General features: G+C 47.0%; 1 protein-coding gene across 1 annotated transcript in view; it reads left to right on the top strand.

Annotated features, from left to right (window-relative positions):
• BTAF1 (B-TFIID TATA-box binding protein associated factor 1) overlaps nt 1–20,897 on the top strand; it is a 134,831-nt gene that overhangs the window by 69,335 nt on the left and 44,599 nt on the right. The window contains exons 15-21 of the mRNA XM_068257993.1: nt 1,223–1,327; nt 1,407–1,556; nt 2,895–3,037; nt 3,133–3,307; nt 4,867–5,070; nt 6,815–7,241; nt 11,646–11,836. Coding sequence (XP_068114094.1) covers nt 1,223–1,327; nt 1,407–1,556; nt 2,895–3,037; nt 3,133–3,307; nt 4,867–5,070; nt 6,815–7,241; nt 11,646–11,836 — 1,395 coding nt within the window. The remainder of the gene's footprint in view (nt 1–1,222; nt 1,328–1,406; nt 1,557–2,894; nt 3,038–3,132; nt 3,308–4,866; nt 5,071–6,814; nt 7,242–11,645; nt 11,837–20,897) is intronic.

Raw genomic sequence — 20,897 nt, 5'->3', positions numbered from 1 at the left:
GCAGACTCAAAGCACCAGAGCTGCAGCCACTAGAGCGCGCTGTATAGGCAGTAGCAGTGCTAGGGAGTCTTGCCTAAGGTCTCCTTACTGAATAGGTGTTGGCTTACTGAACAGGCAGTCGGGATTCGAACCCCAGTCTCCTGTGCAAAGCCCTTAACCATTACACTATCCAGCCACTGCTGAATAGTGTAAGTATCCAGCAGTAAGTAAGACCATAGTGATGTGCCAGCTGTTAAGGAACTACAAGTCCCACAATGCATTTGCCTTTAAGAATCATGACTGTGGCTGTGCATTGTAGTTCCTTAACAGCTGGAGAGCCAAGTTTGCAGATCACTGGTCTAGATAAAGATGGATACACTTAAAGCGGAATTGAAGATTGATTTAGTATAAAGTATTTCACTTACCTGGGGCTTTTGCCAGCCTCCTGCTGCCTTTCTGTACCACGCCGGTCCTCCACGATCCTCTGTTCTCCCGCCACCAGCTACTTTCGTTGCCATTGACTGCAACTGCTCCCCAAGCCACGCGTGTCTTTCTCTGCATTTCAGCTATTAGCGCAGGACGCTATTGCGGGCAGGAACATGGAAAAAGATTTGCATGGCTCGGGGCCTGCAGGGACTGTTGCTGTCGACTTACAATTTGCCAGTAATGAAAGTAGCTGGTGGCGGGAGGACGGCGGATAGTGGAGGAGCGGGACAGGAAGGCTGCACGGGGCTGGCAGAAGCCCCAGGTAAGTGAAACACTTTCGATTTTATTGTAATCTTCAGTTCTGCTTTACCGTATATACTCTAGTATAAGCCGACCCGAGTATAAGCAGACCCAACTTTTACCCAAAAAAAGAAGAAAAAAAACCAGGAAAGAATGGTTGACTCCAGTATAAGCCGGGGGAGAGGGTGGGGGACGCGACACACAGACATTGCTATTAACCTGAAACTGCTCACGAGGGAAGTGCTCGGGTAAAATGTAAGTGACATTACAGTGATGACTCGAGTATAAACCGACACCCCCACTTTTGGGCCACTCCTGTACTTCTGCTTCTGTCCTTTGAAATTGCATTCATACTTTGCATTCAATATTGATCAGCTTTTCTGACCACTGTTCGCGTTCTTTAATGGAAGTAAATGACATTCATGTTACTTATGCATCAAGTTTTTTTGTTTTGTTTTTTTGTTTTTCTCACTTACTGACTTTACTAAGATACCGGCCTTCTGCTTCTGTGTTCCAGAACAGTTCAGGCTGGCTGACCCCCATCTTGCAGGACATGCTGCGGCATATATTCCAGCTCTGTATTTTGGAGAGCAACCAGGAAATTCTGGACCTCATTCACAAGGTAGAGTCTCTACCACTGGCTGACCGTAAATGGTAGATTTTTAGCTGGCCTTTTCTAAATGGTGTTTTTCTCTTGGCAGGTGTGGCAGGAGCTGATAACCAAAGCCTCCGTGCAGTATGTGGTGGCGGCTGCCTGCCCATGGATGGGGGCGTGGCTCTGTCTGATGATGCAGCCGTCTCATCTGCCTATTGATTTAAATATGCTGCTAGAGGTGAAGCCCAAATCAAAGGTGAGGGGACGTAGATGTGGCCCGGTGTATGTCTGTTGTGTCTCATATAGTTTTACTGCATGAATGTGCTAGGGCTCGATCTACCAAACTAGACATTATAATGGACCTAAACACAATAACTGAAAGCTGCCTGTACTAGTTGTGAGCAGCAATTGCAGTTGCCTAGCTTTTTTTTTTTTTTTTTTCCTTTTGCTTTACTTTTGTATTAAGTAAAAAGACTGTAAACCTCTGAAATGGCTTCTGATTTTGTGTATGCAATAAGTTGGTGTATTCTATATGGATGCTGGGAAATTAACATAAGTGGAAGCTGCAGGCAGACTTGCTTTTTGCTTTATAGGTCTGCAACAGAAGTTGGATTTGCTCACTTTTTTTTTTTTTTTCAATGAATCTTTATTGAACAAACTGAATACATAAAGCTATAATTGATTTGAAGGGTACCTGAACTGATATGGAGTTTGAGTTAAAAAAAAACCAAAACAAAAAAAATGTGCAGTCCCAATCTTGCGTAGAACTAGGGATGGCTCTTTTTTTTTTTTTTTTGTGGAATGGTTAAGAATTCAGGAATGAAATGACACTTCTTCTTCAGTTGGACTTGGGAACCTTGTTAAACGATTTCCGAGGCCAAATGATAAAAAAGTTAACTACCTGCATCCTAATTTAAGGCACGGAGGACGCCGTCCGCGCCCTCCGTGCTGTTCCGCCGGGTCCCCGCCGCTCAATAGCCCCCAGGCTGTTTCCTGTAGCGTGGATTGGGGGATTGTCGCAAGAGCTGCGCAGCCGCACTCGCGGCTAAGCGGACTGCGCAGCCGCGGCCAGCTCATGCGGCCATCTTTGTGCAGGCAGGAGAGCCCGGGCCGTGAGGTCGGGAGCCGCCCCAGGGGGGCTATTGAGCGGCGGGGACCCGGTGGAATGGTGCGGACGGCGTCCTCTGTGCCTTAAAATAGGATGCAGGTAGTTTAACTTTTTTTATCATTTGGCCTCGAAGTCCTTTAAGAAACTTAAAGGACGCCTGAAAAGAGAGGGATATATGGTGTCTGACCTTTATTTCATTTTAAGCAATGCACATTGCCTGGTTGGCCTGCTGATCCATTCCGTGTAATACATTTAGCTATAGACCCTCAACAAGCATATGCAGATCAGAGGTAATCCAATCAGCTGCTGCAGCCAAAGAGTTCAGCAGGGCTGCCAAGAAGCTGGTACACTTTAACCTGACTTTATGGCAAACGTGTAGTGGTAATTGTGGGGAGGAAGGGGTTTGCTGTATGCTTACCTCAGTAGTTGTAAGCCTCCTTATGGTCCAATGGCAAATGTAAATTTTTCACTTGATTCTTTCTGTAGGACAAAGCAGGTGGCAAAATACGTCAAGGTCAGTGCCTGACAAAAGAAGTCACCCAGGAGTACATAGCTGGCTCAGACAGCGTCACTGAGGACTCTGCCTCCAGGGACTACCTGGTGACTCGAGCTCGTGTAGCTGCTGCAAGGTCAGACACTGCTTCAATCATGTTGAAAGTAGGATTTCTTTTATTCAACAGAGAAGATATTTGCAGGCTGTAATTTCACCATTTCCTCTTTCCAGGCTGCTGGGATCACTGTGTTGCTGTATATGTGATCCCATCGTCAATGCACCTTCTCAGGAGATAAAGCCTGCTGAGTCCCTCGCCCAACTACTGCTCTTTCATCTGAACTCCAAGTCTGCCTTACAGAGGATCAGCGTGGCTCTAGTGATCTGCGAATGGGCGGCCCTACAGAAGGTGAGGCCGATGCCACACTTCCTGTTCCTGTCAAATGAGCATGTAAATTATTATGTATGTAGCCGCCAACATTCCCCAGCGCCGTACAGAGTATATGGTCTTCTCACTAACTCCCTCAGGGGCTCACAATCTAATCCCTACCATAGTCCTATGTCTATTATGTATTCTGTAGTGTATGTATTGTAGTCTAGGGCCAATTTAGGGGGAAGCCAATTGACTGACTTATCTGTTTTTGTGAGGTTGGTAGAAACCGGAGTTCCTGGAGGGGAAACGCACACATGGAGAACATACAAACTCTGCAGATAGTGCCCTGGCTGGGATTTGCTGCAGGCAAGAGTGCTGACCACTGCGCCTCCGTGCTAATAGGTGTCATGCTGGGCACAGTCTCATCATGAGCCTACAGTAATCTATCTGATGTAAAGCCAAGCTGCAGGGAAATATTTAAAGGGATACTGTAGGGGGGTCGGGGGAAAATGAGTTGAACTTACCCGGGGCTTCTAATGGTCCCCCGCAGACATCCTGTGCCCGCGCAGCCACTCACCGATGCTCCGGCCCCGCCTCCAGTTCACTTCTGGAATTTCTGACTTTAAAGTCTGAAAACCACTGTGCCTGCGTTGCCGTGTCCTCGATCCCGCTGATGTCATCAAGAGCGCACAGCGCAGGCCCAGTATGGTCTGTGTCTGCGCAGTACACTCCTGGTGACATCAGCGGGAGCGAGGACACGGGCGTGCAGGTGCAGTGGTTTTCTGACTTTAAAGTCAGAAATTCCAGAAGTGAACTGGAGGCGGAGCCGGAGCATCGGTGAGTGGCTGCGCCAACACAGGATGTCTGCGGGGGACCATTAGAAGCCCTGGGTAAGTTCAGCGCATTTTCCCTCGACCCTTTTCCCTTTTTTTTTTTTTGGAGAAGTGTCTCTCTCAGGCATGAAAAATGGCAGTAAATCTAGCTTTTTGCTGTTTGTAGTAGCATTCGAACCCATCTAAATCTTTCACACATTCGGACCACCATGGTTTAGATTAAAAAATCCATTAGACACCCAGAGCCCTACGGGAATGTCAATGACTTGCTACCTGGAATGTGTGGTTTTAAGTTCTGATTGGTGTGCCTCAACAATCACCTAATATCAAGATGAGTGATTGGCAGATGCGGGGGGGGGGGGGGGGGGGGGTCGCTGCTACATTTTTACTCAATTTCCTCCCTGGCATGCCCACTATTCTCTGTGGGCCTGCTGTGCAAGTAGTTGCCCCTTTATTTGTTTACATCCGATGCTTATGGGAGCAGAAGCAGAGTTTGGTGTAACGTAGAGACGTTTGAAGCGAGGGGGGTACTGTTGGGTACTTCCGAATCTACCCAAGATGAAAGGGTGAGTAGTACTTAAAATACAAAATTTGCTTATACATAAAGGTATCCCACTCCCGATCGGAAATGGTCTATTTTTAACTTTTACCATTGGCACTGCTCTTTGGTGTTCTGCGGAATAGCTGTACAGACTTGCACACGTCTTCTAGTGTATCGTGCAGAGTTCTCTTGTAATATCTTCATTTTGTATGTGTTTCCAGGAATGCCGGACCGTGACCCTTGCGGTCCAGCCACGCCTGCTTGCCGTTCTTTCAGAGCATCTTTATTATGACGAAATTGCAATCCCTTTCACCAGGATGCAGAATGAGTGCAAGCAGTTAATATCCACTCTGGCTGATGCTCACATTGACATAAGGAGCAAAGTGAACTGCAGTGTTTTCACCATAGACCAAGCTAATGATCTGGTGAGTATGTCCTGTGAGTAATAAAGCTGCAGTGCCAGCAATCGCATCATAGAATTGGCATGCAATGAAAATGCTGCACTCTGGATTTGTTTGGTATCACCGATTAGTAGATAAAAAAACCATGCCACACTTGTGGCTGCCTGAGCCTGATGTTTCGTTTTAACGCCGGTGGCTTCCAAGCTCGGGACGCAATGGTGTGCCCCTGCTGGCGCAGATCTCCACTCAGGAGGAGGTTTCATTGGGTTAAGCCAATCGGTGATCAGAAAGTGTGGAACCGAAAAAGTGAGAGAGATATGGAGGCTTCCATATTTATATCCTTTTAAAGCGGATCCGAGATGAAAAACTAACAAGCAACTTGTCTATGTAGCTAAAGTTTAGATGGTTTACACAGCAAATCTAGCTGCAAAAGTTTAAAAAGTTTCATTTATTCCTGTGATACAATGAGGGCTGCCATGTTCTGTTTGTCGCATTGTCACAGGCTAAGGGCTGGAGATGGCTATCCGCTCGCATTTCCTCCTCCCCTCTGCCTCTGAAATCAATGGCTAGTAACACCTCACCCTCCTCCTGCCCAGACTGAGCTCCCATAAGTCCTTGCTACTGTCTGAAAATGCCAAGGCACTCTGAAAAGCTGTGGGCGAGGCTTGTTTAGTTTATAGGGAATTAAAGTATTTAAAACAAAAGTATTTGGCTTGAGGAATGCCCTATAAACTATATATGAAAGGAACACAAATATGCAATGAGTAAAAGTTTTTATCTCGGATCCACTTTAAAGAGAATCTGTATTGTTAAAATTGCACAAAAGTAAACATACCAGTGTGTTAGGGGACATCTCCTATTACCCTCTGTCACAATTTCGCCGCTCCTCGCCGCATTAAAAGTGGTTAAAAACAGTTTTTAAAAGTTTGTTTATAAACAAACAAAATGGCCACCAAAACAGGAAGTAGGTTGATGTACAGTATGTCCACACATAGAAAATACATTCATACACAAGCAGGCTGTATACACCCTTCCTTTTGAATCTCAAGAGATCTTTTGTGTGTTTCTTTCCCCCTGCAGCTATCTTCCACTGAAGTGTCAGGCTGTTTCTTCCTGCAGAGTGCAGACAGCTCTGCCTGTATGTAATTCCTCAGTATGTGAAAGCCCAGCCAGCTCAGAGGAGGATTTATCCAGCTTGTAAAAGATAAGAGAGAAGCGAGAAGCTGCCCTAATCTAAATAATACACAGGCAGTGTGCAGAGAGGGGCCTGGAGGGGGGAGATGCATCACAGAACCACAACACTGAAGAACTTGGCAGCCTTCCAGACACAGGCTGACAAGTCTGACAAGAGAGAGATAAGTTGATTTATTACAGAGATGGTGATAGTAGAACGTGCTGCAGTAAGCCAGAACACATTAGAATAGCTTTTGTAACTTGTAGGATGATAAAAAACAGGATGCAATTTTTGTTGCGGAGTCTCTTTAAGCAATACCAGTTACCTAGCATTCCTGCTGATCCTCTGCTTCTGATACTTTTAGCCATAGACCCTGAACAAGCATATACAAATCAGGTGTTTCTGACAAGGTTAGCTGCATGCTTGTTTCTGGTCTGATTCAGACACTACTGAAGCCAAATACATTGGCAGGGCTGCCAGGCAACTGGTATTTTAAAAGGAAATTTGGAAGCCTCCATAGTCTTCTCACTTAAATTATTTGTGTAGGTTTAAGTTATAGTGCTGTTGGTTTATTTGTATTTTTCCTCTGTTTAGGTTACTACAGTGTATAATGAGGCAACAGCGGTCTTGCGGAGCATTCCTAAAGCGTGTCAGCTGTTGGATGCAAAGAGACAGCAAGTTCAAATGACTGTGATGGAAACCAACCAGGAGTGGCAGGTTCTGCAGATGAGGGTCCACACGTTTGCTGCTTGTGCTATAGTCAACCTCATGCAGCTGCCGGAGAAGCTGAATCCTGTCATCAAACCATTGATGGAAGCCGTGAAGAAGGAGGAGAACCCGGTTGTGCAGAATTATGCAGCCTTGTGCATTGCTAAGCTCTTGAAGCAATGCATCTCCAGGACTCCTTGCCCAAACTCTAAGATCGTGAAAAACCTTTGCAGCTCCGTATGTGTGGATTCCAACATCACTCCTGCCCTGAGCTGTCCAGCCCCTGCCATCAACAACATTGAAAACTCCAAAGGTACTTTCCATGTGTTGCCATTAAGTCACATTGAGGCTTCAATGAGATTTTTTTTTTTTTCGGGGGGTGGAAAAGACAAGTATTTACATTCTGCAATATGGTCTATGTCTGGTCTGTACACCTTGGCCACTCCTCCCTCCCCACAGGAAACAGGTGTGAAATTGACTGGCAGGCTGGTCTTATTTTGCAGTCCCTTCAAGCGTCAAGGGTGCTTCATTAGGGCTTTTGTAGAGTTAGGCCTGGTGCACACCAGAGGAGTTTTTCTGAGCGTTTTGAGTTTTTTAATCTGCTGCTAATGTTATCCTATGTGTCTGTGCACACTGGAGCAATGAGGTTTTGTAAAAACCCCATAGCATTACATTGGGAAGAGCTTTTAGAGGTTTCAAAAGCTCTTCCCAATGTAATGCTATGGGTCTTTTTTTACAAAACCTCATTGCTCCAGTGTGCACAGACACATAGGATAACATTAGCAGCAGATTTAAAAACTCAAAACGCTCAGAAAAACTCCTCTGGTGTGCACCAGGCCTATGTGTTTTTTGTTGTTGTAAGGGAAGGTATTTGTACATATAGGGGGGGAGGGGTGTCTGTGTACAGTTGAGATGTACAGGATGAGCTCTGACTAGTTCAGTGCTGCTCAGCCACCAGTTATAACCCCCTTACACACCTGCTGTGGCTTTTCTATAGATATTCTTATATGTGACCTTCCACTGCCAGCCATGCACACTGCAAAGGAACGATGACTGAAAGTATGGCTCAACTGTCCGCCTCTGCCAAACACTGCGGTGTGGCTATTCATTTGTCTATGGGAGAATAGAAAGCTGAAATGCAATGCCAATTGGTGTGGGTGGGGTGGGGAGGGGGGGTTGGACTTGGTCCAGGGAAATCCCATGCAGGTCCATCCACTTAGATTAAACTTTTTAGGGGTCTTTCTGTACCTGCTTAATGACCACTATAAATTGACCGCCCATGTGCAGAATTTAATCCATGAAGTTGATAGATTGGTTTAAATGTAATTAAAGTGCTTGATACACAATAGCATAATCGCCTTTAAAGAGGAGCTGTTAGGTATAAGGTCTCAGAGAAAATAAACACATATATCAGTAGCTAAAGATTGGCTGTACTTACATTACATATGCATTTCACTGTCCACGTTTGGATTTCACAGAATTTGTATATAGTATATGCAGAGATAGATGCTCCTGACAGCTCATGGCAGGCTCCATGTTTTCTGTCAAATGTGTCGTCATGTCCTGCCTGCTTCCTGATCACAGATAAGCTCTTACTTGAACAACACAGTGTGCAGTGAATATTAATGAGCCATGTGGCTAGGAACAATAGCTGACTCCTGCAGTGTACTCTGCCCGGAGATTTATCAGTGCTACGCGCTGGACTGATTACAAGCTGCTGTAACGTCTCATTAGCAGCCAAGGGGAGGGCCCCAGAATGCTTTGCAGTATAGTATGCGGCTTGCGTCCTCTTGGGTCTAATTAGCTTTTCTGATAAGCACACATCAAAGGTAAGAGAGATTTTTATCTTCACTAATGGCTTTCTGGCTTCCTTCTAAACTGTTTAACACAGGAGAATAGAGGTTTAAATTAGCTTCTGCAGCCTGACAGTTACTCTTTAAACAAAAAACCTGTTACAGCTGATAACTTTCCTAACATCTGCACAGTTTCTATTTCCTGAATCATGGAAGCAGACATATTGTTTACAGCCTGTTTTCGACTGGGCTGTGTTATGTGTTTGTGTTATGTTTTCCTTCTGTCCTGTGCAAGAGTTTAGGTGCACTTTAAGGTTTACCTAATTGTTGGTTTGAAACACAAGCTGCTTTCCAGTTCAGAATAGCAGCTCGGTCTTGTAGGTGAACATCAGTGCGTTTGCATGGAGGCTGGTGAGCTGTGACTTGTGTATGAACACCGTTTTTTATACACCTACTTGCAATTTGGTTTGTAGTGTTAGTTTCAGCACCTATGCTGAAGGGTTGTGTAGCTTGTTAGAATATTTTTTTTCTGTTCTTGATCTGTTCTCACCAGGGGCCGTGTAGGAACGCTTTTTATCTTTGTTGCACAGTATTCTAGGTGTTTTTTATACTGTGCGAGGCTTCTGAAAGGAAAAAAACAATTGCTTGAAGTCCCTGGTAGGCTAGATTACCTCCTCATGAGCATGCTGACTCTGCTCGTTGTCCTCGGGCTTCCTCCCCCCATTCCCTGTATCCGCTCCCATTTTCCTTGCAACTGCCTGGAATTCTTCTGAGCAGAGCGATGAGGAACTGCACAGACTTGAGTTTCAGCTTGCGCACTGACAGCCCTTGTGGACAAGCCCTTGCTTTTTCTGAGCTACAGCGTTTGGAACTTGCACCTGTGCAGCTAGAGGGAACTTCCTGGCTTTGGTAACACACTGGTAATGTTTGCATAATGGTAATCTTTGATAACATTAAAGCGGAACTTCATAAATTTAGTCAATTTATATTCTGTAAAGTAATAGTGTAAAAAATAAGCAACATTCATAGATTTAGCAATTCAAGTAATATTCATTCATAGATTTAGTCAGTGTTTGCCTATTGTGAAGTCTTTCCTCTCCCTGATTTTGTTAAATTGATCACAGATGGCAGCCTCTTACTGCTGGCAGTGTGTATCACTGCGGAATGTTTGTGTTCCGAAGTGAGCAGAAATGACACTGTGGAAAGGAAGCTGCCTGATGACATAGCCTAGGCTTAACATCCCTGGGAAGGGGGTGTTGCATGCTAATATACAGCCATATATAGATGCAGGAAGTGCTTCTGATGCTGAAACCAAGATAATTAACAAATGGAGTATCCTTAACCCCCTCCTAACCGCCTAACGCCAATCGTCGTCAGACCGCCTAACGTCTGAAAGGCGCCAAGTCCTAGGGCGGGGGTTTTGCAGGAGATCGCGTGCGCCGATGCACACGCATCTCCACTTGAATGACTGAGCTCTGCTTCGTCATCAGTCTCCCAGCAGTGATCGCCACTAGGAGACTGTTAGATGGCGAAATCGCTGTTTATTTATATTGTACACCACTGCGATCTACGGCAGCGCTGTACTCTGCTGTCCCCTAGAGAGGCTCAAGCGATTGGCTCTCATAGGCTAATGCCTATGAGAGCTGATTGCTGGGATTGGGAGGGGGGGTAGGGAAGGGCGGGAAAACTAATGTAAAAAAAAAATTAGTTTTATAAAAAATACACAAATTAATAAAAAATCAAAAACAAAAAAACCACACTGCAGCAGCGATCAAAGCCCACCAACAGAAAGCTCTGTTGGTTGGCAGAAAAGGGGGGGGGGTTTCATTTGCATGCTAACTTTGTATGGTTCTGCAGCAACCTAGTAAAGCTGCAGAGCCCTGAATTGCAAAAAATCACCTGGTCACAATGAGGGGTGTAAGCCTGTTGTCGAAAGGACATACAAGGCGATCAATAGAATCAAGCTTTACTTACCTGGCGTTTTTTCCATCGCCTGGAGATCACAGGTGTCCTTTGCTGCAGCTCTGATCTCCTGGTGGCAGCCTCTGCAGTATCATTGACCCACGTCACTGGGAGCGTACTGCGCAGCAGCGGAATGACGTGGGCGCGTTTGCACACCAGAGCATGCGCGGGAGACGCTGATACAGCGGGACTGGGAGAAAAACTGAGCTGCGGCGAGGGACACGCATGACTCCAGGTGCTGGGAAAAGCCCCAGGTAAGTAAAGCTTGATCTTTTATTATATTTTTTTAAGTTCCCGCCCCCGGTCTCGTATGGTCTTTATTGTAGTACATTCTACCATGTTGCGTGACAAGATGCCTTATGTCAGGGGTCTCAAACTCGCGGCCCGGGGGCCATTTGCGGCCCTCGACACAATATTTTGTGGCCCTCGCCAGCAAAAGCTTCCTTATAGTTCGCTTCAGTTCTCCCAAGTAATCCGCCGCATCCCTGCCGCTAAACAAGGGCTGCAGAGCCCCCAAATCGCCCGGGGGCAATCCGCCGCCATTTTCTGGAAGGGGCAGAGTCAGCTTCAGCTCTGCCCCTCCTGACGTCAATCGCCGCACGGATCGCCGCCTCTCCCCGCCCCTCTCTGAAGGAAGAGTGAGAGGGGCGGGCAGAGGCGGCGATGCGCCGCGATTGTGAAATTCCTTATGCGGCCCAGCCTCATCCTGACTTTGCCTCCTGCCTTATGTAGTCACTAGTGTTAAATTTTTCATTGAAAATGTAGCTTTTCTTGAGGCAACGACAAGACACATAACATTTACAGTATATTGCCCAAAGACTCCTTACTGGTTTATGTATTGGTTTGAGCCAGGATCAAACTCTGGTCAAGACAACAGTACAGCTGTGTGTAGTAGTTGAATACACTGCCAGTGTTGTATACAATGCTTATATTCTGCTGTGTCCCTCTATTATTGCACAAAGGATCCAGTTCTGAAAAGGAGGGGACATACCACACTGTGACAAAGCACAGAGGCATCATTACCCTCTACAGGCACCAACAAGCTGCTTTCGCAATTACCAGCAGACGAGGCCCAACTCCGAAAGCAACGAGGACGCAGGTGGCCGACTTGCCTGCAGGAAGCAGCAGCCATAACGCTCCAGAGTCTGATGAGGTACGTGCAGCTTGTCGTCAGTTTACTCCAGTGCAATCTCCGCTCACAGCTGGCAGCTATGCTCGTTCTGAATGTAAATCAGGCATGATGGAAATCTAGATTACAGCATAGGAATACATCGCAAGCACCTTATTAAATGCTTGATAATGTTCAATTGTTGAAGTTGCAAATGTGACCACAATGTTTCAAGCAGGAAGTTGAAGGCTCTTTGTGAGACTTTGCTTATCAGTGTGTTTCTCATATCTGGGTTTGCTTCATCAGCTACTCGGATGTCTGCATAATAAGCTTTCCTAATTCAACATCTTAAAGAGATTCTATGCTTATAAAAACAAAAAAAAACGGGGGGTACTTACTTTGGGAGGGGGAAGCCTCATTGGGCTTCCCCCATCCCTGTAGCTGCAGGCAATCCAGCGCTGACTCCAACCCCCCCACCCCCCAATCCTGGCTAGACAAGCCTGACAAGGCCCCCCCGCTCCAGCGTGGAGATAGGCAGAAATGGCAGATCTGTCGGGCCCCCTTTACTGCGCAGGACTCTTGCCGCCTGCACAGTAGAGCGGACCGACAGCGATCGGCTATTTCCGAACGGAGAGCAGATCCTGCGCTGGAGCCGGGAAGGTAAATATTTACATCCCCGCTGTTCGGAAGGGCACATCGAGACCACCGTGGGACACAGGACTAAAAAAAAAATCCTCTGGGGTGTACTCGCCTCGGGTGGGGGAAGCTTCCGGATCCTATCGAGGCTTCCCCCACCCGAGGTGAGTATTTTTCTTTTTTTGTTACAAGTTTTCTTTAAATACCTACCCTCATTCTAGTAGCCATCTGATACTGGGTTGCCCTGGTTTTGGCTACTGATATGTGCAACTTGACTCAAAGGAAAACTGATTTTGTTTGTAAGTCTACTTGCTTACGAGACTGAAAGTTCTTAATGTGTTTTTGGCTTTGTAATGACTACGAACGCACGCCATCCGCGTTCGTATGCGTTGCCTGGCTGATCCCATCACTGAAAAGTGAATGGGACAGGCGCGCGTTTTTGTAAAATCTGCGTGCAGCATGCGTTCCCGGACCGCACAGGTCCGGAACGCATGCTGTGTGAACATCAGACATTGCACTCTTTGCAATGTCTGATGTCCTGCGTGTCGGCCCCCCCGCACGCGTTTCCAAAACGCATATGGAAACGCGTGCAGTGTGAACGGGCCCTTAAAGTGGACCTGAACGCTTGCACAGGACACAAGGAAAAATAACAAATGCACCCTATTGCAATTTGATTCCCCCCCCCCCCCCCCCTCCTGTCACATGACTGCCTATGGCAGATACTGTAAACCCATTTGAAAGCACAGGCTGTAAACAAAATGTCTGCTTCCATGAATCAGGAAGTAGAAACGGTGCAGATTTATTTTAGGATTTGTACCAACCTTCAAAGAAAAACAATTCTTTGTTACAGCTATTATGCTGTGTATCTTTTAGAGAGGAGTTCTGAGTTCAGGTCCACTTTTACACCTACTGTTTAAGCCAAGCACTCCATGCTGTCAATGGGAGTGAACCTGAAGTGAGAGGGCAATGGAGGCGGTCCTCTTTTGCTTGTAAAGCATTCCAGTTGCCGGCTTGTCCTGCTGAGCTTTTGGCTTTGTCGCACACCCGCAACAAGCACACAACCAGTGGAGTCAAATCAGAGTGAAAGATTGTGATCTGCATGCTCATTGTGGGCCAGTAACTTCTATAGATGTCAGGCTACTGACCTTGTTTACTCAGGAATACAGAGCCAGTCACTTTCATACCTGTCAGTTCAGGTTCCTTTCTTAAAGAGACTCCGTAACAAAAATTGCATCCTGTTTTTTATCATCCTACAAGTTCCAAAAGCTATTCTAATGTGTTCTGGCTTACTGCAGCACGTTCTACTATCACCATCTCTGTAATAAATCAACTTATCTCTCTCTTGTCAGACTTGTCAGGCCTGTGTCTGGAAGGCTGCCAAGTTCTTCAGTGTTGTGGTTCTGCTATGCACTCCCCCCTCGGGGGAAAGAAACACACAAATGATCTCTTGAGATTCAAAAGGAATGCTGTATACAGCCTGCTTGTGTATGGATGTATTTTCTATGTGTGGACATACTGTACATCAACCTACTTCCTGTTTTGGTGGCCATTTTGTTTGTTTATAAGCAAACTTTTTAAAACTGTTTTTAACCACTTTTAATGCGGCGGGGAGCGGCGAAATTGTGACAGAGGGTAATAGATGTCCCCTAACGCACTGGTATGTTTACTTTTGTGCGATTTTAACAATACAGATTCTCTTTAACCACTTCTCTACCACAGGGTTTTTCACCTAAAAACCACAGCAATTTTCACATTTAAGGGAGGCAAGGGTTAATGGGCTTAATGGGGGTATAATTTATTTAAAAAAAACCTCACTGATGCTGATCAGTCACTAATGCTGTGTTAGTTATCTGAGATCCTCTCACTAGTGATCTCAGTAACTGTAACAGCATAGAGACTGATGAAATGTTTACACACATTCTGCATGAATGAGCACCGTCATTGGCTTTGTGAACACATGTTCACATCAGCCAATCACGGACCAGCAGGTGCCCGACGCGTATGCACATCCGCGTGCACGCGGACGCGACCGCGATCTTGCACAGAAGGAAAATAAACAGGAGTTGCCTATCTACGCCCCTGTGACTCAGGTGAATTTTAAAGGGGCGTAGATAAGCGTGGCAGAGGTTGTTAAGTGGTTAAAGCTGACCCCAAGTGAAAATACTTATGTGATAAGGAACTAATCTGTAGTGGAGGGGAGGGGTGAGAATAAAGCTGGGGAGGATGTGAAGAGCTTTGAATTGATGCTGTAGGCACTTCTGCAAAATCTGCAATGTTTTGGAGGGTGGGATGGGGGGGACAAAAATAAAAGATTATTTTTGTGTAAAAAAAAAAAAAAAAATCATCATTAAATTAAAAAAAACAAACTGCGGCTGCAATCAGAGCCTGCCAACAGAAAGCTTTGTTGGTGGGCAGAAAAGTGGGTGGGGCATTCATTTGTGTGCACAGTTGTGTGGCTCTGCAGCGATCCCTTAAAGCTGCAGAGCACAACATTGTAAAAAATAGCCTGGTCACTAGGGTGGTGTAAGCCTATGATCCTCAAGTGGTTAAAGAGAACCCGAGGCGGGGTTCTTACATCGCAATCCTTATACAGAGGCTGGGTCTGTCTATACAGCCCAGCCTCTGTTGCTAGTTAGTTTCCTCCAAAGCCCCCCCCCCCCCCCCCCCCCGTGCGCTGTCAGACCCCATAAAACACAGCCGCGCTGGCGACACGCGGTGTGTCGCAGCCGGCTGTTTTTATCTCACTGTCAGTCTCGGCTGCTCCCCCGCCTCCTGAATCGCTCCGGTCCCCGCCCATGTCCCTTCCCTCGCTGCTGATTGGAGGGAAGGGACGGGGACCGGAGCGATTCAGGAGGCAGGGGAGCAGCCGAGACAGTAGTGAGATAGTCACAGCCGGCTGCGACACGCCGCGTGTCGCCAGCGCGGCTGTGATTTATGGGGTCTGACAGCGCGCAGGGGCGTAGCTAGAAATTACTGGGCCCTATAGCAAAAAAATATTATGGCCCCCCCCCCCCCCCCACGACCTTCCAACCTCACGAACCTCGGACCTCCCACCCAAACATTTTGTGGGGAAATCTGATTTCCCCACAATATGCAACCAGATTGTCGGCAGATTTCCCAACAAAATGCAACCAGATTGTCGGCAGATTTCCCAACAAAATGCAACCAGATTGTCGGCAGATTTCCCAACAAAATGCAACCAGATTGTCGGCAGATTTCCACACAATATGCAACCAGATTGTCGGCAGATTTCCCCAAAAAATGCAACCAAATTGTCGGCAGATTTCCCCACAAAATACAGTATATGTAGTTAGGTCTATAGTGGGCTAACATTAATTACCTGGAGGGAGGGTGGTTGGGCAGGCTGGTACACTATTTGCGGTGCAGGCGGCACTGCACTGGGTAGGCAGTTAGGTAGCTGGGTGGGAGGGTAGGCAGTTAGGTAGCAGGGTGGCAGGGTAGGCAGTTAGGTAGCAGGGTGGCAGGGTGGGCAGTTAGGTAGCTGGGTGGCAGGGTGGGCAGGTAGGTAGCTGGGTGGGCAGTTAGGTAGCCAGGTGGGAGAGTGGGCAGTTAGGTAGTGGGCAGTTAGGTTGCCGGGTGGGAGAGTGGGCAGTTAGGTAGCCCGGTGGGAGGGTGGGCAATTAGGTAAATGGGTGGGAGGGTGGCCAATTAGGTAGCCGGGTGGGCAGTTGGGTAGCCGGGTGGGAGGGTGGCCAGTTGGGTAGCCGGGTGGCCAGTTAGGTAGTGGGCAGTTAGGTAGCCGGATGGGAGGGTGGCCAGTTAGGTAGTGGGCAGTTAGGTAGTCGGGTGGGAGGGTGGCCAGTTAGGTAGTGGGCAGTTAGGTAGCCGGGTCGGAGGGTGGCCAGTTAGGTGGTGGGCAGTTAGGTAGCCGGGTGGGAGGGTGGGCAGTTAGGTAGCCGGGTGGCCAGTTAGATAGTGGGCAGTTGGGTGGCCAATTTAGGTAGCCGAGTGGGAGGGTGGCCAGTTAGGTAGTGGGCAGTTAGGTAGACGGGTGGGAGGGTGGCCAGTTAGGTAGTGGGCAGTTAGGTAGCCGGGTGGGAGGGTGGCCAATTAGGTAGCCAGGTGGGAGGGTGGCCAGTTAGGTAGTGGGCAGTTAGGTAGTCGGGTGGAAGGGTGGCCAGTTAGGTAGCCGGGTGGCCAGATAGGTAGTGGGCAGTTAGGTAGCCAGGTGGGCAGTTAGGTAGTGGGCAGTTAGGTAGCCGGGTGGGAGGGTGGCCAGTTAGGTAGTGGGCAGTTAGGTAGCCGGATGGGAGGGTGGCCAGTTAGGTAGTGGGCAGTTAGGTAGCCGGGTGGGCAGTTAGGTAGTGGGCAATTAGGTAGCCGGATAGGAGGGTGGGCAGTTAGGTAGCCAGGTGGGAGGGTGGGCAGTTAGATAGTGGGCAGTTAGGTAGCCGGGTGGGAGGGTGGCCAATTAGGTAGCCAGGTGGGAGGGTGGCCAGTTAGGTAGTGGGCAGTTAGGTAGCCGGGTGGGTGGTCAGTTAGATAGTGGCCAGTTAGGTAGTGGGCAGTTAGGTAGCCCGGTGGGAGGATGGCCAGTTAGGTAGTGGGCAGTTAGGTAGCCGGGTGGGCAGTTAGGTAGCCGTGTAGTAAGTGGAGTAGGAGCCCGACTCCTATCCCCCGCGCCTCACCTGAGGTCCCCCCTCCTTCCATCAGCGGCGAGAGAGCGGCATATACAGGAAGCTCCGGCGGGGTAAACAGCCTCTAGAGGTTCAGCTGCCTCCGGGCTATGGTGTCCCCACTGTATTGCACGCGAGCAGCAATACAGTGGGGACACCGTAGCCCGGAGGCAGCTGAACCTCTAGAGGCTGAATACCCCGCCGGAGCTTCCTGTATATGCCGCTCTCTCGCCGCTGATTGAAGTAGGGGGGACCCCAGGTGAGGCGCAGGGGTGGGGGGGGGGGGGCGCCAAGGTGAGGGAGGGGGGCCGCCAAGGTGCCAAGGTGAGGGAGGGGGGCCGCCAAGGTGAGGGAGGGGGGCCCCGCCCGACCGGGGGGCCGGCGGAAAAAAAAAAAGGCAAAAACAGTCTTCTCAGGCAGCTGCGGGCCCCCTGTGACGTAGCGCTGCCGCGGGGAAATGCTATGCCACTGCGCATGGGTTTTTTGGAGGAAACTAACTAGCAACAGAGGCTGGGCTCTATAGACACATCGCAATCCTTACAGGATCTTCTCAAAAAATTAGCATATTGTGATAACGTTCATTATTTTCTGTAATGTACTGATAAACATTAGACTTTCATATATTTTAGATTCAAATACACACAACTGAAGTAGTTCAAGCCTTTTATTGTTGTAATATTGATGATTTTGGCATACAGCTCATGAAAACCCAAAATTCCTATCTCAAAAAATCAGCATATTTCATTCGACCAATAAAAGAAAAGTGTTTTTAAAACAAAAAAAGTCAACCTTCAAATAATTATGCTCAGTTATGCACTCAATACTTGGTCGGGAATCCTTTTGCAGAAATGACTGCTTCAATGTGGCGTGGCATGGAGGCAATCAGCCTGTGGCACTGCTCAGGTGTTATGGAGGCCCAGGATGCTTCGATAGCGGCCTTAAGCTCATCCAGAGTGTTGGGTCTTGCGTCTCTCAACTTTCTCTTCACAATATCTCACAGATTCTCTATGGGGTCCAGGTCAGGAGAGTTGGCAGGCCAATTGAGCACAGTAATACCATGGTCAGTAAACCATTTACCAGTGGTTTTGGCACTGTGAGCAGGTGCCAGGTAGTGTTGAAAAATGAAATCTTCATCTCCATAAAGCTTTTTAGCAGATGGAAGCATGAACCCACTTTTGAACCAGAAACAGCGGCAGAAGCGCCTGACCTGGGCTACAGAGAAGCAGCACTGGACTGTTGCTCAGTGGTCCAAAGTACTTTTTTCAGATGAAAGCAACTTTTACATGTCATTCGGAAATCAAGGTGCCAGAGTCTGGAGGAAGACTGGGGAGAGGGAAATGCCAAAATGCCTGAAGTCCAGTGTCAAGTACCCACAGTCAGTGATGGTCTGGGGTGCCATGTCAGCTGCTAGTGTTGGTCCACTGTGTTTTATCAAGGGCAGGGTCAATGCAGCTAACTATCAGGAGATTTTGGAGCACTTCATCCTTCCATTTACTGAAAAGCTTTATGGAGATGAAGATTTCATTTTTCAGCACGACCTGGCACCTGCTCACAGTGCCAAAACCACTGGTAAATGGTTTACTGACCATGGTATTACTGTGCTCAATTGGCCTGCCAACTCTCCTGACCTGAACCCCATAGAGAATCTGTGGGATATTGTGAAGAGAAAGTTGAGAGACGCAAGACCCAACACTCTGGATGAGCTTAAGGCCGCTATCGAAGCATCCTGGGCCTCCATAACACCTGAGCAGTGCCACAGGCTGATTGCCTCCATGCCACGCCGCATTGAAGCAGTCATTTCTGCAAAAGGATTCCCAACCAAGTATTGAGTGCATAACTGAACATAATTATTTGAAGGTTGACTTTTTTTGTTTTAAAAACTTTTCTTTTATTGGTTGGAGGAAATATGCTAATTTTTTGAGATAGGAATTTTGGGTTTTCATGAGCTGTATGCCAAAATCATCAATATTAAAACAATAAAAGGCTTGAACTACTTCAGTTGTGTGTATTTGAATCTAAAATATATGAAAGTCTAATGTTTATCAATACATTACAGAAAATAATGAACTTCATCACAATATGCTAATTTTTTGAGAAGATCCTGTATACAGAGGCTGGGTCTAAGAACCCCGCCTCGGGTTCTCTTTAAAGAGGAGCGATCAGCTATACTATCTCACAAAAACATGAATCCTGCATATATAAGTAGATACTTCCTCTACATACATAACATGTATTGCACTATCCATGTTTTGCTTTCAGGAAGTTTTATATAGTAAAGAGAAAACTATTTCAGGCATTTGCCGTTTTGGAATCCGTGTGTCTGAAGCCAATGCTAATGTCATTTCCTCTCTTAGGCCCAGTGCACACCGAGCGGTTTTTGGAGCGATCCGCCGGCCGCATCCGCCTATAAAAACGCTTGTCTAATGTATTGCAATGGGATGGTGCACATCGGCGGTTTGCGTTTTTTGCCAAGCTGCAAACGCGCCTCCTGCTGCGCGTTTGCGGTTTTCGGAAGCGTTTCGTCCTCAATGTAAAGTATAGGAAAAACGCAAACCGCTCTGAAAAACGCTACTTCAGAGCGGTTTGCCAGGCATTTTTGTTACAGTAGCTGTTCAGTAACAGCTTTTACTGTAACAATATGTGTAATCTGCTACACAAAAACGCACCCAAAACCGCTAGGTATGTTTAGAAAACCTCTCTAAACATGCCTAGAATCGCTCTGAAATCGGCTCCCAAAACCGCTAGCGTATTGCGGATCTGCTAGCGGTTTTGGTGTGCACTGGGCCTTACTCTGGTAGAAGGGCAGCCAATGCAAACAGACAGCTTTCAGACACTTCCACCCAGCTCTGCAATAGAAAGTGCATTTTTTTTATTTTGTGACTGTCACTTGAGAAGCATGAGAAATATTGGCCAATCAGAGAGGAACAGAGGTGTGGGAGGGGTAAACGGGCGGGAAAGAGTCTTCAGCCAGTCAGGCTGCATTAGTTAAGTCTGAGGGGATAGTAAAGAAGCAAAAAAAAACAACAACCACCCAGCATGCCCTGCAACTTCCTTTGTGTGTCAATTTACCAAATAAGAGCCAGGGAAACTTGTATCAACAACAAAAGTGATTAACTTGCCTTGTTAGGATCCTTATTACTTGTTAGGCAGTATTTAACGCGTAACTGAAATAAAGGATTTTTTATTTTATGCCTATCTGGTTGAGTTTGTTCTTTAGTAGATTTTTGGTCTCTGAAGAGAGACTCATCATTGTACATCTTACCAGTAATACAGCATGAGGCTAAGATTTATCTATGTATACAGTTTGGCCATATCGGTCCATTTTTGTGAGGTTTAGTAGGTTTATAGTTTATACCAATCCTCAGCGTGTTATATAAAGAAAGCATTTAATAAAGCCAGTTTCTACTAATTTAGCAGCCTGGCCACTACAAAAATAACTATGCTGTGTTCATTTTTTTTTTTATTTTATTTTCTCTGTGTGAAAGATTTAGGGCTTGTTTCCACTGTTGCGACGCGATTTCGCCGGCATTCCGACGCTTGTAAAAACGCATGCGGATGCGTTTCCGCATGCGTTTTTACCCGCGATTTCGCATGGCAGGGTGCCATGCGAAATTAACCATGACACTGCCAGGGCAAAATAAAATTGAAAAAGGTGCGAAATCGCGCGGGTAAAAACGCATGTAACAAAGGCATGCGTTTTTACTATTAAATACATTAGCGGCGATTCGCATGCATTTTTTTACCGCTGAAAAAAACGCACTTCAACAACGCAACAGTGGAAACAGGCCCATCCACTTGCATACCATGTGCGAATCTGCATGCGTTGGACGCAT

Source organism: Hyperolius riggenbachi, chromosome 10, assembly GCF_040937935.1.
Source record: "Hyperolius riggenbachi isolate aHypRig1 chromosome 10, aHypRig1.pri, whole genome shotgun sequence".
Taxonomy (NCBI): Eukaryota; Metazoa; Chordata; class Amphibia; order Anura; family Hyperoliidae; genus Hyperolius; species Hyperolius riggenbachi.
The sequence above is the reverse complement of the archived record's forward strand: the minus strand, read 5'-3'. Positions and strand labels throughout refer to the sequence as shown.